The sequence below is a fragment of the Cydia splendana genome, chromosome 1, assembly GCF_910591565.1.
Source record: "Cydia splendana chromosome 1, ilCydSple1.2, whole genome shotgun sequence".
In the NCBI taxonomy this organism is placed as follows: Eukaryota; Metazoa; Arthropoda; class Insecta; order Lepidoptera; family Tortricidae; genus Cydia; species Cydia splendana.
In genome coordinates, this window is record NC_085960.1 from 22564688 (window position 1) to 22581487 (window position 16800).

At 41.3% G+C, this 16800-nt stretch overlaps 2 protein-coding genes across 9 annotated transcripts in view; one reads left to right on the top strand and one right to left on the bottom strand.

The window, feature by feature from the left end:
- LOC134797456 (protein numb) overlaps positions 1–4360 on the top strand; it is a 39693-nt gene extending 35333 nt beyond the window's left edge. For all 3 annotated transcript variants that reach the window (XM_063769702.1, XM_063769709.1, XM_063769694.1), the window contains exons 5-7: positions 151–355; positions 533–698; positions 1353–4360. In XM_063769702.1, the coding sequence (XP_063625772.1) occupies positions 151–355; positions 533–698; positions 1353–1622 (641 nt within the window). In that variant the 3' untranslated portion in view covers positions 1623–4360. The remainder of the gene's footprint in view (positions 1–150; positions 356–532; positions 699–1352) is intronic.
- Positions 4361–4451: 91 nt separating this feature from the next.
- LOC134796751 (WD repeat and FYVE domain-containing protein 3) overlaps positions 4452–16800 on the bottom strand; it is a 37356-nt gene continuing 25007 nt past the window's right edge. For all 6 annotated transcript variants that reach the window (XM_063768974.1, XM_063768965.1, XM_063768983.1 and 3 more), the window contains 13 exons: positions 16000–16127; positions 15164–15398; positions 14612–14838; positions 14221–14474; positions 13493–13735; positions 13097–13285; positions 12348–12615; positions 11760–12041; positions 11119–11301; positions 10284–10447; positions 9503–9604; positions 9109–9274; positions 4452–7120 (listed from right to left, as the gene is read on the bottom strand). In XM_063768974.1, coding sequence (XP_063625044.1) covers positions 9113–9274; positions 9503–9604; positions 10284–10447; positions 11119–11301; positions 11760–12041; positions 12348–12615; positions 13097–13285; positions 13493–13735; positions 14221–14474; positions 14612–14838; positions 15164–15398; positions 16000–16127 — 2437 coding nt within the window. In that variant the 3' untranslated portion in view covers positions 4452–7120; positions 9109–9112. The remainder of the gene's footprint in view (positions 7121–9108; positions 9275–9502; positions 9605–10283; positions 10448–11118; positions 11302–11759; positions 12042–12347; positions 12616–13096; positions 13286–13492; positions 13736–14220; positions 14475–14611; positions 14839–15163; positions 15399–15999; positions 16128–16800) is intronic.

Here is a 16800-nt window from a genome sequence, read left to right on the forward strand (position 1 = left end):
AAAGAATGCGAAACTTATATTAGCTTCAAGTAAAAATTACATGGCTATTCTCCGTTATTCAGCAGCCTTCCGGTACTATGCAAGCTATGCTTCTTTGGAGGAAGGTATGAAGTAAACTGATTAACTTTAGTAATGGATGTGTATTTTCAGCGATGACGTCTCGGCGTGCGTCGGAGGCGGACGCGCCGCCGGTGCCGGCGCTGCCGGCGAGCGCGGTGCCGCAGTCGGCGCCGCCGGCGCAGGCCGCGCCGCGCCCCACGCCGCACAACCCGTTCGCCGTCGAGCGTCCGCACGCCGCGCCGCACCTTCTGGAGCGGCAGGGCTCGTTTAGAGGCTTCGCGCATCTTAATAACAGGTCAGGACACATGTTTATGTACAAATTAACTACTCGTACGGGGGTTAAACAGTTACTCTAAACTATTTGTGGGCTAATTTGATGTAATTCGACGCGAAAATTAGACGTCTGAGGACAATGTTTTATAGCATCAAATCAATCAAATGGACTCTTCAGTTTTGATTTTTCTCTTCACAGTTCCCCATTCAAGCGTCAGATGTCGCTCCGCATCAGCGAGTTGCCGTCCAACCTGGAGCGCACCCGCGCCGGCCTGGGCTCGCCGCCGCGCGCCGCGCCCGCCGCCGCCGTCACGCCCGCGCCCGCGCACGCCGCCAGCCCTGCGCCGGACACCATGTTTGCGCAGGTACGAACTTTCAAACAGACCAAGCAGTTGTTTATAACTGAGAAATATTTAAGATATAACGCTTAAAAAACTACTACCTAAATAATACCCGAATTACCTCTCTTTATGTGAGCTGCGATAAATTATCGGTCACCCTTAGTGTAAGGCCTGAGTGGACGCTCGAGTTGAGCGTGCAGCGGGGCGGGGCGTGCATGTTAAACAAATGCAAACGTATAGAGCGGCCTTAGTGCACGCTGCTCAAATCACTTGTGAGCCCGACGCCACGCTGCACGTACCGCCGAACGCTCCGCTCCGAGCGTCCCCTCGGGTCTTACACTTAAAGTGATCAGTAAATTTTATGATGTGGAAAGTTTCATCGTTTACTCTCGCTGGACGTTGAACTATCTACTAATTGTGAGCAGGGCAACTGACTCTTAATAGATTATGAGCCAGTTATACCGACAACAATTAACGGAGTGATCAACCTTCTCTCATCAGTGAATTACGAAACTTCCCACACAATAAAATTTACCGAACGCTCGAACGGTGTAAAGACGGTTCGGTACAACCGGCCGTACATGCGTTCGTTACTACTTTACGGGCGATTATGTAGGATACAAAGTAGAAAGTTTAAGCCGGGTTAGTGATATATGTTAACTCGGTTATATGTTGCAGACGGGCGGGGCGGAGGGGGCGGACGGGGAGGACTCGGACCCGGTGCTGGCGATGTGCCAGCAGCTGTCGCTGGGGCTGCGCGCGCTGGCGGAGGAGCCGGTGGCGGTGGCGGTGGCGCTGCCGGCAGGCGCGCCGGCGCCGGACGCGTGGCTGGGCCGCGTGGCGCGCGCGCGCCCGCCGCCGCTGGCCGCCGCCGCGCGCGCCCTCACCTACGCGGGCGCCAGCACCAACCCCTTCCTGGCGCCCCAGCCCACGCCCGCCCCTATGTAAACAATAAACATGCGACGAGTGCGCCGCATACTTCTTCCAGACGTGTTGAGCGTTCGCCCGCGAGTTGCCGCTCGCGGGCGTTCGAAGCTTTATTTACGATGTGGTCGGTCGGGAATTTTGCAGTTCTCGGGGTAGGCTCACGCGCGTCTCTGGGTGAGGCTGAAGAGACGACTGACGACGTCATCCGTCTAAAATTATTTCAAATCGAGTACTAGTAACGATTAGCTCGTCCTTCTTGCTTTAACGTTTTACAACCGTCGTAGATCAAACGTGTGAATTATTTTAAAGCTGTACGCACAATAGCTACATAGTCCGAAACATTGTAGTGAAAATGGCAAAAAAAAAGATAATATTTGTATGTACAAATCGGTTGTGTACAGGAGTTTTCCTACATTTTACTTGAATAGGGCATTTGAATGATTTTGAAATATGTTGTCGAAATGAATTTTGATGACATAACGCAAGTTATTAATTATTAAATAACACACAATTGCATAATGGTTAGACTAATTTCACATGATGTTTGTGTACTAGTTATTATACAAACTTTATTATTACCAAGACGAAAATTGATAGCGCACGCCAGAAAATAAATGAATGAGTATACATGTTTGGGACTTACGGCGAATTTGTTAACATTGAGGTGTGAAGTGCTCAATTCAAGCTATTTATCGGGTGTTTTAAAATCTATTAGGACTATTATTATTGACTGAATGAGACGCTGAATGTGAACGCAAACGAATACACTACACGCTCCAATTAAAAACGCTTTGTAAGAACGGATTGTTGTATGTTGGTGCTGATTGTCTTATAATAGATGTTTTAATGTCACCGAAACTTTTAAAAATCTGTGCACGCCTAGTGTCAGCTTAATAACGAAAATGCAATCGGTGTCTATCTTAAAATATTGGATATTGTATTAGTAGAATAAATAATTGTTAATTGTGACTCGCCTGGCTTAGCCAGGCCAGACTTCACTTGCAAGAGTGATATTTTTGTTTTATAAAAATATACACCATCTAGACGATGCTGTGTTGCGACTTGTGATGGGAACTACAATCGCATTGGCAAATTGTCTGAATAATTATATTGTCCCAGTAAACGGTTATAAATTAATCATTATTAAGCGACAGTAGCGCCTGAATAAGACTCGAGTGAATCAGTCTCACTTGAGCTTTTGCTGACTAGATCAGCTATTATTCTAGAATATTCTAGATAATCGTATTACTCTGTACGCATTGAGCTATCATTATCAGGTGACAGAGTAAACCGGGAGGGGATTGTAACTTAGATAAATGTTGTACTTAATTTTTCTGTCTATAGCATACCGCACTGTGCTTTTGCGCCGCACACTCTTTGATAATTATATGTAGTAGGTATACGTAAGGTAGAACTAGTTCACGTATATTCGTCCATGGACAGTATTATCAAGTCGAGAGCGTTGTTCCCACAATGCGAAACAAAAATAACGAACAATGCAGTATTTAACTTAATAGGTAAATACATATTACTACGTAGGGTTTGGATATATTTTTCCACTTATTTTGTAAATAATTGTAAATTTGTAGACCTTTACGTTTGTGAATATATTTTTGAATGAATCAATATAGACAGTTTGAGCAGCCTGTAAGGGTTGCCGTTACTGTGCGTAAAGTTGTGCTTCAATAATTACTTCGAAATACTTAAAGATTTTGTGTACTTACGTGTTATGTCTTGAGTTATGTTTAATGTTATTTTGTTACTTTTTTATTTTATTTTTTGTACTTTTCTGAATTAATCATTATTTTACTAGCAATCATTTAACTAGGAAATCATATCATTAGATAAATCATATCGCCACGTTTCATAACGTAAATATACATTGTTTTATTGCGGTTCAATCTAACAACAAATTCAAATGTAGGGGTGATAAGTATGAAACAGATAAATTAAAAATTCTTTGTCAACGATAACATATACATTTCTACTAAAAAATAAATAAAGGGAAGTCCAATTTGTTAATCTATTGGCAGTTATGGCTAATATAGGATAATAGTTGTGGTCATTGATTGTACCTGTAAAAGTGCGCATACATTCCAGACTTTTTTGAGACGTAGGTACGCCTTTGCTAACTAAATAGCTTTATGTAGAGGCACTACAGGCATATCACTAATTAGCACTGCATATTTTTTTCTTGTGTTATTCTACACCTTTTTGTAATATTTTTTACTTAATTGACTAAACCTTAGTACTTAAAATATGTGTAATATGACAAGAACATACTCAATAGTTTTCATAGAAAAAATTGCCAATCACAGATCTATGGATTCTATCATACGTACCATTGTCTGATTATCAGAAAATAGTTGTTATGTACATAATATTGTGATATGTAATTTATATAAGTTATCATACGTAATAGGTACATGTACTCGAGATCAACGGCACCGTATTTTGTAAACGTGTAACCGCACGCTGTTGCATAACATTAAGTACATGCATTGTTATAGCCACTGGTAGCCATAGCTTGAAACAAATTACATATATTCTGTGAATCGTATTTTCATGTACTTATACAGATGTGTAACTCTTTAAAAAATTGTACTTAAAACGTTGTTCGAAATTTGTTGGAGGTTTTGTATATTCTACAGTGACTTTATCTTTGTCAAAAGCATCTAAATATCAGCACACAATGTAGATATTTTAGATACATAATGAGAGTTCAAATATTATGAAGAATAAATATTATGTTTAGTTGACATCTTGTTTGTTTTACACCGTATCCCTAGGCTAATTGCAACATCCACTAGCTTAAAATGATATTATTAGGTTTTTTAAAGAAAAGACATGTTAGTTTGCTGCACCACTTTATTCATTTACACATGAATACATTAGTCAACGCCATAAACTTCAGTGCCTACGTACTACCTAAACAACGTTACTATATATTGTCTGTAAATTATTCTTCTATACAATACAGCCCGCCTACTTCTAATACTCTTACAATGTTAATTCTAATCATGTTGCTAAATGCGAGACCGTAGCTACCGATTAATATCATTTGAAGAAGCTGTTTTTTCACGCAAATTTATATTCTAGGATGTCATAACTTTTTACAAGTATAGAAAGCTACCATGAAACATTAACTATTAGGGTAACATTCCATTTCTGACCGCAGCTGCACTACTAGTACGAACGCGTCGGTGTTATTGTCAATTTCCATAGTAAAATGAATGGTAGTGCTGCTGTCGTTGGAAATGGACTGTCACCTTTACGTAAACAATACATATAGATGTGCTATTATCTATTATAGTCTATTACAATTATATATTGACATTCAGTTTGCAAGCCATATTTTGGTATCAATTTATGACATTTGTAAGTTACGACGAATACTCTTATAACACCGAATATATTTCACTATAGTGCTTATGTTTCATGTCCATAATATGTGCCGTTCCACGGGTAAAGGTACCTTATGGCATTTGGCGCTTAGGCTATTTTTTATTATTAACGACGCTCCAATACTAAATTACTAAGCGCCCTCCGCCATAAATGTGGAAAGTCACATGTAGTACTTTGTAATAAAATATTAGTCCAGAAATTAATTTTAATAAATTAACGCAATCTATTTTTCACTTAAGGAATGTTAAAAATGCATGGAGTATAAAATTGCATATTAAACTAAATTGACTGCTACTCGAGCCTTTGTTTATAAAGAGTCCTTACATTCTGTGATTGTGACTAGACTAATCTAAATGATAATTATAATGAGAAATATCTCTGCAAGTAGGCAGGTTAGTATTCGGAAGTTTGAACAAGTAAGTAATTGAGAGAAATCGTAACCTTTATAGTTAACATGTTGCAGCAATTACAGAAAACATATTGCAAAATAGCAATAATAGGGTTTTCGGTAATTTCTTTTATAATAATATGCGTATAAATTAAAAATATAAATTATCACAATCGAAGACTGAGCGAGGCTACACGAATACTTCAAATACTTTAGAACAAAGGGAAAACAATCTTAAGACTAATTACGTGTATATCATAAAATATTCGACAAACTGTTCTGAGATCTAAAAAAAACAATAAATAAAATATATTACCAATTTTTTTACAATACTAATACTGATTAGGATGTATAAATAATGCATTAAAAGCATCAAAAGAAATAAATTTATATAATTGGTTCAGTTAATACTAAACATATTACAAATTAATGTTTGCCTAATGTAAAAAAAAATAGATAACTAAAACTGGATGATGATAATAAAAGAACTACGAGCGTACGATTAGTACAATGTATACATAGAGTACATACACGTATAAACTCTGCTACTCAAGAAGATATAACATCAATTTCAATCTTAAATATGTTTAAAAAAACTATAGCCCGCGGATTTGTAGACTCTCACTGAATTCAGTTTTTTATAAGATCATTATATGTCAAATAAATCCTATTTCTATGAGTATAACTGTTTAGGAATGATATATCATTATGTATATTTTTCGGAATATCCATCACACATATTATCCCCGAGTTTGTTATCTCATTAAAAAAAAGTCACGTTAAATTACAAATGTACCATTGGCTTAACGTGTGCTGCGGCAATTAGTGTAACTCGTAATTAACCATATTTGTATCAGGTCTTTCGGCCCAGTGCCGCAGTGAGCGTGTTAATATAAATGCGTGTCCCTAAATGACTCACATTCCACTAAGTCTCTAAAAATACATATATTATTTATTATAATAAATAATATTTGACTAGATGGTTGAGAAATCCAGGCATTGCGATATTTTTAAGCACCTGTACTAAATCAACTTTTAAAAGTGTTTTCTTCGTCATAAATTGTGTATGACTTTCGTCCTATGCATTTTTATCTTGTCGACTAAGTATGTCCTGTGGGCGCAGCACGGTTCCATTTTTATCGTCTATCACTATGCGCGTCCCTTTCGCACTTACGTACTTGTTAGAACGTGACAGGCATGGTGACAAGGGATAAAAACGCGACCGTGCTAAGCCGCCTGCTCAGTTGTCATAAACGTTCATTTAATGGACGTCACTATAAGAAGTGGGCCATTTTTCACAAAAGTGGCACTGTCTTGTTAAAATATTAAATCATATGATTGTTAAGCTGGTAAAAAGGTTAAGCTGATCTGTTTTAAACAAACATCCTCAAGATACATTTAAATTTAGTCCAAGATGTACGTACACCCCATTAACGAGGATTCGAAGTATAAAATTTCATGGCCATTAGTTATAACTTGTATATAACTTATAATATAATATAAGTATTTAGTAATAATCTGGTTACACGGCTATAACTTTGCTCGGGAGATTAAATAAATATTTGCCAAAACATTTACACACAAAAACCTTAAATACCACTGTTATCTTATCTATATAGTGCATGTACGAGTCAAGCAAATATTTCAATAGGTAGATATTTTTACAAAATACTGAATATTCTTTGTTGAGTAACGAAGCTTCCCAAAAAAAGTGTGTCTGTGGAACCTGAAACGAGATGAATTTAATAAGATTATAATATAATGAAATACTATTATTTGTGTTATCTGAGAACTTGTAAACGTGATTATGATATAATATTAGGCAGAGTACCCACGATAGCTGTGCGAATCCTCGCACACTATATTCACTTTATACAGCTTTGGAGGCCTCAGCTAAGTACATACATTATCCAAATAGAGTTTCTTGTTAGGGGCTGTCCATAAATTACGTCAACGATTTTTGACCCCCCCCACCCCTAAAACCATCCAAAAATCATGCTTCGAATGACCCCGTTTCCTCCTACGTCACGCTACCATCATCCGATGTCCAGACCAACGCCCCCCCCCCCCCTAATTTGAAATTACGTAATTTATGAATAGCCCTTTATGTCGCATTAATGGGGTTGGCCGGTGGAAGTTTTTAGCAGATGGCGCCATCATAGCTTGCCCTGTCAATCCCTATAATTGTGTCAAATTTTTGTTTTTTTAATACACTGGATGCCAGCCTTTTAAGCCAAATCTCATAGAAAAAGGGGCAAGCTATGATGGCGCCATCTATGCAAACCTTTGACAGTTGCCAACCCCATTAAATGTGAAAAGATATCTACTAACGACAAGAAATGAAAAAGGTGTGTTAAGAGATTTCAATCATGCATTCCTGATGTTATAACGCGTAAATTGTAGTCAGGGTTGGGCAAAATACTGGCTTCCACGTATTTCAAATACAAATTACAAAATACATTTTTAAAAGTATTTGAAATACCAAATACAAATTACTTTGGTGACGGGTATTTGAAATACAAAATACAAATTACAGTGTTTAAAATAATGTATTTCAAATACAAAATACCTTTCAATTTTTTTGTTTAATCATTTAGTTTTTTTAACGAATATCCTTTCCTAAAAACTTATAGGGTCATTGCGCTAGTTTTCGTCCACTTGACGAAATTTGAATATAAACCTACATTGCTGCACAAATTTGGACTCATTTCAATCCTTAATGTCGAAACAATATATATATCTGTCTACATATCAAAATTATGGACCAGACCAGGACTGGTCCATAAATTCAAAGTCGCTCAGCGAGCTATGGAAAGGGCTATGCTCGGAGTCTCTCTGAGGGATCGTATTCGAAATGAAGTTATCCGTCAGAGAACTAAAGTCGTCGACATAGCCCACCGGATTAGCAAGCTGAAGTGGCAGTGGGCCGATCATATTAGCCGTAGAACCGATAACCGTTGGGGTAGACGAGTTCTCGAGTGGAGACCGCGCATCGGCAAACGTAGCGTAGGACGCCCTCAGACTAGATGGAGCGATGACCTTCGCAAGGCGGCTGGCAAGAGCTGGTTCAGAGTTGCCGCAAATCGTGCTCAATGGCGTGCAATAGGAGAGGCCTATGTCCAGCAGTGGACGAGAGTAGGCTGATGATGATGATGATATCAAAATTATATTTCGCAAATAGTAAATTAAAAATGAAATATATTATTTGCTAATCCGTCAAGTAGTCTAAAACTAGAGCATGGACGGAAACTACTGCAATGACCCTATACCCTGGCTGTTGAAGAAAAGTTCCGCGCAGAATAGCTCGCGCATTGTATATGCCCTCGTACAAGTCGTACATTATATTTAAATAAACGTTCCATTTTAGGATTATAGAATTTAATAAAATGTATTTTGTAGAAATGTATTTTGATGCTTGAAGTATTTGAAATACAAAATACATGTGAGTGCAGTATTTGAAATACCAAATACAAAATACTTTTCCAGGTAGTATTTGAAATACAAATACAAAATACAGAAATGTATTTCAAATACGTATTTCAAATACATGTAATTGAAATACTGCCCAACCCTGATTGTAGTGTAATTCGATGCTGTTCAGTGCGTCGTATCGTTTAGTGTACTAACAGCAAGCATCTTAACTGACCATAACTTTGCAATAAGTTTTACGAATAGTCAGTAAACATGAAGAGTGTGCCCGGTGCGGGTACTGACCTCGCTACTGCTTGGCCTGTATGGCGTCGTGGCAGCGCTGGCACACGCGCACGGGCCGCAGCGCGCGCAGCCGCCGCACGGGCGCCTCGTAGCGCGAGCAGCGCCCGCAGAACACCGCGCCGCACTCGCGGCAGTGGTGCCGCCTCTCCAGCGCCGTGAACCGCACCTGTCGACCACGTCACGTCACCGGTCACACCACAGGCAGATTCATTCATTATATAATACATATGTGTATTGTGTAAACTCTAAGGAAAAATGTGCCCCATTGGAACCAATGTCTTTAGCATTGGCGGCCGACGCCATAACTCCTAGACCACGGCGACACTCCTCTCAATTTCCTGAAGCTTACCTACTGTCATTGTCATTTATTATGAGTTGTCTTTCATCGACTTACCTGACATTGAGTGCAGTAAGGTGCGGTGTCGTCGCGAATCCAATGGTCCGCCGGTCCGCCTTTCGTCGCACTAGACATGTCTGGCGCCGACCAGCGGAATATCTGCCAATAATAGTAATACGTTTATTAGTAAGTTTACACTCGAAATAAGAAACATGTCATTGTGCTAAAAAAAATAGGTAGCCAAAACATTTATGTGTCTAAATATTGGCTACGTACGAAGTACGAGTACGTAAGTAGTAGAGGAAATACAAACCACAACAACGCTCAATGGGAAATATGAGAATTTTCATGGGATGGCATCTTCATACTATTAGACAACTGTAATTAATATTTCCCATCCCATGATTTAACTTGGACTATAGCTGATTCAAGTGCTTTGGCCCACTTAAAGGATTTGGGATCGGAGTAGTCGCTTTTTTCTTGGTTTCGGTATGAAGATGACTTTGACCTCTCTCCACCGCCTCGGCACGTACCTGTGAGCCAGACAGGCGCGCAGAACGGTGGTCAGCTTCAAAGTGAGATGCCTAACGCCCCATTTAAGTAGCAAAGGGAAGATCCCGTCCATTCCTGGAGATTTGAAGGAGTCAAAGCTGTTTATGGCCCACTGCGTGCGCGGCGGGCTAATTAACTCATGTGTCTGTAGCCACTCGTCCTCCGACGGAGTGGTCTCCTCGTCCCAACTTACTGGTAGCAATTTCATTAGCGGTACCGAGGAGCAATCAATATGAATGTGCGGAGAACAGTGTACAGCTACATATACATATAGAAAGTAGGCTACCCGTCCTCTCGCGTCGCCGACGGCCAGGCCGCGGCCGGTGCGCGCGGCGGCCACGGCCGTGACGGACGCGGGGCAGGCGTTGTCGCGCCGCTCGTACGCCGTGTGCATCGTCAGCTTGCCACGGAGGATGAGTCGCCGCTGCCATTTTATAGCCGTTTCGCTTTCTGTACAACAACATAAATAGTTCGTTACTATACGAGTAAATACAGAGCAGAACATTGAATATTGCCAAGGATTTTTATTATTGTAGTCACATCATCTTTCTCGCGTTGTCTCTGCATTTTGCCACGGCTCATGGGAGCCTGGGGTCCGCTTGGCAACTAATCCCAAGAATTGGCGTAGGCACTGGTTTTTTACGAAAGCGACTGCCATCTGACCTTCCAACCCAGAGGGTGAACAAGGCCTTATTGGGATTAGTCCGGTTTCCTCACGATGTTTTCCGTCACCGAAAAGCGACTGGTAAACATCAGATGATATTTCGTACATAAGTTTCGAAAAACTCATCGGTACGAGCCGGGGTTATTCTAGTCACAATAAATGTTTTATTCATTAAAACACAACAATATCGAATAATTTGTTGATTATTTCGGTGTTACGATAGAGACCTTGGCGACAAGGATTACAGAATCCAGAGATAATTTGTCACTGTATAAATTGATCAAATAACAGATAAATCGAGTAACTACCAGTAAAAATTGTGTTGTGTCCGTGTAGTTAAGGCTCATTAGTCATTACCTGGATCCAGAGTGGACTTTGGGTGGACATTGAGGGTACCGAGATGACAATAAACGAGTCAGGCTGACACAGTTCGCTACGGTATGTAGTACAAGCTCACCCGGGTCCAGCCTGGGCTTGACGCGGTCGGGCGCGGGCGAGGCGGGCGCCGACACGACGACGAACGAGTCCGTCAGGCTGGTGTCAGACTTGCTGGTCCGCAGTCCGCCTTCCGTCTCCGTCGACTGGCCTGGCGCGCTCTCCAAGGAGCCAGAATCTACCGAATCGCCTATGCTGCCGCCACCTATAAAGTTGTATTATCTTAACTATCTTAGTTCATTTCGATTAACCTTTTGAACGCCACAGACGGCAATTGACGTCAACGCAAAATCGTGACAACGACGCCAAAGACGCCATTTGACGTCGATCGTTTTTTGATGAAAATCTACTGAAAAACACCCCACTTTTAGGTTGACATTAGTATTTATTCACAAAACTAAATTTGACCCCCGTGGCGTCAGTGGCACGGTAAATGGATGCGCCGTTAGGCGTTCAAAGGGTTAAATAAAATCTTTGTCAAAAATGTGAAGTGGGTATCAGAACAGATAGCTGGAGTAAATGGCTTTAATTTTCTCGCTTTGTAAGGCGACTTTTGTAAACGACAGACAAAGGCGTGCTAGTAAAAATATGGTTCTTGATGGTTAGAAGATTTTTGGTCGTTGCACATTTTTCTAGACCTACTCTTAACATAAATGAGCTTACTCTTCCTAAACAGCGGATTCCCCTTAGACTTCCTGCGCATGACGACGTTGCCCTGCTTCTGCAGTTTCCTGTGTTCCTTCTCCGTTTCGGTGTCCTTATCGTTGTCCTTGTCGTTGTCGTAGTCCTTGGCCTCGTCGCACGAGTCCACGGGCTCCTCGCGGTAGGGGGCCTCCTGGTCGCTGCAGTTGTCCTTTTCGTCGTGCCGCCGGGCGGATTCTTTGGCACTCGTTGTTTCGCACGCGTCTGAGAGGGAGCTCTCGGATGCGGATTTGACTAGTTCTCCTGTTAAATTTGAAAATTATATTAAAAAAATAATGTTAAATTATAGAACTAGCGACCCGCCCCGGCTTCGCATGGGTTGACAAATTATACACCTAAACCTTCCTCAAGAATCCCTGTATCGATAGGTGAAAACCCGTTCAGTAGTTTTTGAGATTATCGCGAACAAACACACAAAGGTGTAGTGATATGTGCTGCTTCAAAATTAGTAGCATATCGAGGATCGTTTTGATTTGTTAAATGTCATAAGAGTAGCAATCAATTTGAAGCAGGTATAAGTCTCAAATGAAAGCTGAAAATTTAACAAACCGTTATCATTATCTTGCGACAAGCTCATCTGTTTAACTAACTCCTCAACCCTCTTGATGGCCGCTTCAGTCTTGCTCGGCTGGTCTTCGCTCTTCGTCTCGTCGAAGGTAGTCTCACCTTCCGACTTAGCGTCCTCACTCTCTTGCACGGACAAACTGTGTACTTTCTCTTTCACTTCGATGGAACTGGTGGGTTGTTCTAAGCTGATGGCTTCGGTGCATTGCGGTTGGTCTTCAACGGTTTCAGGTATATAGTCAATGGACCACATCTGTCGGACAAATTTTAGTAAATTGAGATATGACTGCTTTATGAATTAAAGAACTTAATTTGATTTTTGAGTTTGAGAGTCGCAAGTTAGGGTTGATTTAGGTTTAGGTAATTTTGTAAACCGTTTTACACGTCGATATAATACAGAAATAATTTGACTAATCACACCAGCGACAGCAAGGAGTCACATCACGGCAATTAAGACATACAAAACTATAGAAAAGGTTTTTTTTTCGTAAGGCATCCCCTATGAACTAGACTCTGCAACTGTTAGGCCTCATTTAGTTAGGCGAGAATACGCATGCGAGATTCATTACATTGCGTTATTTGATCGGTCGGCTGAATTGATGTAACCTCAATGGTCCGCAATGTAACTAAAATCGCATGCTAGATCGCGCGCCGTCTAAAGGAGCCCTTAACTGTACCAGCCAGAGCCATGTACCGGGCTAAGCAAGAGAGATTACTAGAGTTACGTTACTCACTCTCACGACGCCGTCAGTGGAGCCGGTGATGATGACGTTGAGCGGATCCCACTCGCGCGTCTCGCTGAACGCGCAGCACAGGATCTGCTGCGAGCTCTTGGGCCCGCCGCCGGTGTCCACGGACCCGAGCGGCGTGCCGTTGATGTCCCACGCGTAGAGGTAGCTGCCGCTGCACGTTGCTATGTCACCCTGGTACAATCAAGTGAAAATATCATGTCAATGTGTATAAAAATTCGCCGTAAACTTTAATGTTTTCATAAGATTATTGTGCAACTTTATGATTCTTTATCACTCACATTAGCGATAAAATAATGCCAAACTTCTGTATTTCAGCAAAGTTGCTGCGTGTTCATATGTTACAATTATGATTTATTTCCTTCCGTGTGTAATACTAACCGTAAGATCGTCGATGGCTAGTGCAGAAACAGGCGGTGGGGAAGGCATAGTAGGTGAGAGTTGCCTTATAAATGAACCACGCTCAACGTCCCAAACTATAGCCTGGCCGTCGCGGCTGCCGCTGACTACGAGGTTGTATGCGGGGCTCGCGGCCAGGCACGTCACGGCCTCCGAGTGCCCGTAGAGGCACACTTTCACTGTCAAGCGGCGCCGCCGAGCCCAGTATTGCCAAACGGTTACCACCTAAAAGGAATTAAAAGTTTTACTTATTGGTAATCCACAATAAAATATTGTTTTTTTTTTATTGTATCAAAGGTATAAACGAGGCTACGAATCGCAAGGTTCAATATCTAAATAGTACATTGTAGGAGAGGACGGAAAACCATAGTCTAAAAAAATTCGTATCCTGATTTTCACAGCTGACGGAAATGGCGTTTTACAATCAGCAATCCGCATAGTGTGCGGAGCCGTACAGTGACATCTGCAGTAGCTGGCAAATTCGAAGCTCGAATTTGTCTTACCCCCTTATTCATAAACGTTTATTAAAGTTGACAAGCCGATAATAATCGTTTGTCCCTTTCCATCATACCAATACGTCGGAAAGGGACAAACGATTATTATCGGCTTGTCAACTTTAGTAAACGTTTATGAATAAGGGGGTTAGACATTACAATCAATGAATCTTTGGTGGTCACTAAAATCGTGTCTGAGTGAGTTGAGTAACCAACCGTGCTAGTGCCCGCAGTGACGATGGTCTTGGCGCTCGGACAGACGCAGGTCACGATCTCGCCGCACGCCTGCGCCACGGTCTCGCACACGAACACGGCGCGGTCGTTGTCGTAGTTGCCGACGCGCAGCGAGTGGTCCGCGAACCCCCAAGCCACGTATTTGTTGTACGACGGCGGCATTAGGACTTTGTTTTGCTCCACTGCAAGTATGGCTTTGTCGGTGTACAGGATTTGGCCTACTGGGCCTTTCACCTCTGAAAATAAATAAAATAATAGTCTCTCTCGGACCAGCCGTCGTTAAGCTTTCCCGTATTTCCATGTTATAAACTGACTCATAATACTATTCTAATAAGAAGATAATTTGACTCGTCGAAATATTTCAATTTCATACCTTTAACAGGTTGCAGAGAAGGTCTCAAATTCTCCAAATTATGGAAGAACAACTTCTCAGGCGGCGTGATCCCCTGTGACGGTATGATATTGTTCGGGTCTAATATAGTCGAGCTGCGTTGCGACATCTTTTTACTGGGGTGAGCTTTCTTGAAGAGTTGCTTCGGTATTTGACCGAAATTGTTTATGAAGCCGATCGTGGCGGTTTTCTTTAGAGGGTCGTCGATGCTGAAAGAAAATTAATATTAGGTGTATATAATGAGATAACCCACATTACAGAACATTTACACATAGTCTAACTGACATAAACATAACGCAATAGAATAAATAATGAAAAAACGTTAGTTCAGTTTATGGGATCTTATATGCCCGTAGTCATCTTGTGACGTAAGCACTCGAGTGTCGATTGAAGAAGTGTCTGCGATTTGTGAAGTTTGGACAAATTTTAAGTTAGATTAAAAAGTCATTCATAGCACTGAAATGGATAATAGGGTTTGATAGATAAATCCTCAGCAAACAAGTAAACAAGCGTATCACTTATATAGTAACGTACTTGTAAATGTCGACGTTCCCCTCATAGAAGAGGTGGTGGAAGACGTTGTTGGCGTCGACGGCGGGCTGGCCCTGCTGCTTGTAGCCGAACACGAGGTCGATCCAGTGGTGCAGGCGGTGCGACACGTAGTCCGACTCCAGCGCCGCGCGGTGCAGCCGGATGAACTCGCGCGGGGAGCCGCGCGCCCAAGCCGGCAGCACCACGTCGCCCAGCGCCACGCCCGACTGCTTCGAACCTGTGCCCATAGAACGACTCATTTTAAGTACAATAAACCCTAACACAAAAACAAAGTACTCTTTCACTTTTCGTTTTCTTTCCTTTTTTATGGCGTCTGGTGTTTTTTGTTTTTAATAAATAAGCGCATACCTGCTAAAATTTACTGGCTGCAGGTGTTGCTCCAGTAGACAATAGTTTTATACTAATAGGGGTTATAGAATAGATTTTATTCGTAAGCACAAACAAACGAGACAATACATAATATAAAAGAAAACACAAAATAAGATTAAAGTGCCACGAAATCTTCCGATGAGACCATCAAGTGAGAAGAATCAAGTGAGAGTTATATAGTTAAAATTAATTACGCAAATGTACATTTCAATGTACGAATCATCTAGATCGGCGGTCGGCAACCTGCGGCCCGCGGGCCGCATGCGGGTCGTGAAACTGTCACTTGCGGCCTGCGAGCCTCTCTGGCTATGTAATATTGAGAAACGACAATGTCTGATAAAGTCATAAATATTAACAAAGTGCGGCCCGCGTCAACTTACTCATCGTTAACTGCGCTACTAAAACTACGCAAAAAAAAAAGGTTGCCGACCGCTGATCTAGATACTCACCCAGGTCAAAGTTGTTGGAGTTGAGCAAGAACTCTGGCAAATAGAAGAACTCCGGTATAAGCTCTTTGACGTCAGCCATGTTGTGGCGCGATGCGGAGTTCCAAGCCTCCTTTACCGAATGGAACATTCTGAAAACATATAGGTTTCGTATTTTTGTCAAATATTCTTGGAGAAAATAAGAAGAAAGATGAAAAATGTAAAAGATCTGACTAAAATAGTTGTGACACATTTTTTTGCGATTTGATAGCACAACCCAACGGCTAACGAGTAGTTCGTACCTTCGTACTGTGTAGTAGGCGAGTACGAGGGCCGCCTTTTCAACCGACGAAAACGGAGGAGGTTCTCAAGTCGACGCGTATATTTTTTTTTTATGTATGACCACGCATAACTTTTTACAGAGTAGTTCGATTTTGATAATTATAAGTCTTGTCGTTTGCAAATCTCTCACAATTATATAAAAAAAAAACTACCATCGTATCAAACTATGTGAATTAAGTATTCAAAAACAATTAAACGAATCATGACTGACCGAACCGTTTTAGTATAGCGTCGAGTTAAAATTGACAAGTCAGTTGTGAAAATGGAAATTTCATAGGAAAATTTCCGTGCGATAATTTTCTATAACTTTAAATGAGGTTTAACGCGACTTCAGTGCTTTACAGAGCTGACTACTGTTTTCATTGACAAAGCATCATGCCTTCTGATTGTGTAACGCTGGTATTTGGAATTTTAACGCGATTGCTCTAGTCTCGGTGATAGACTGGGTGAAGGTCGTCCGAACACCGCGAAAAACCAGGAAAG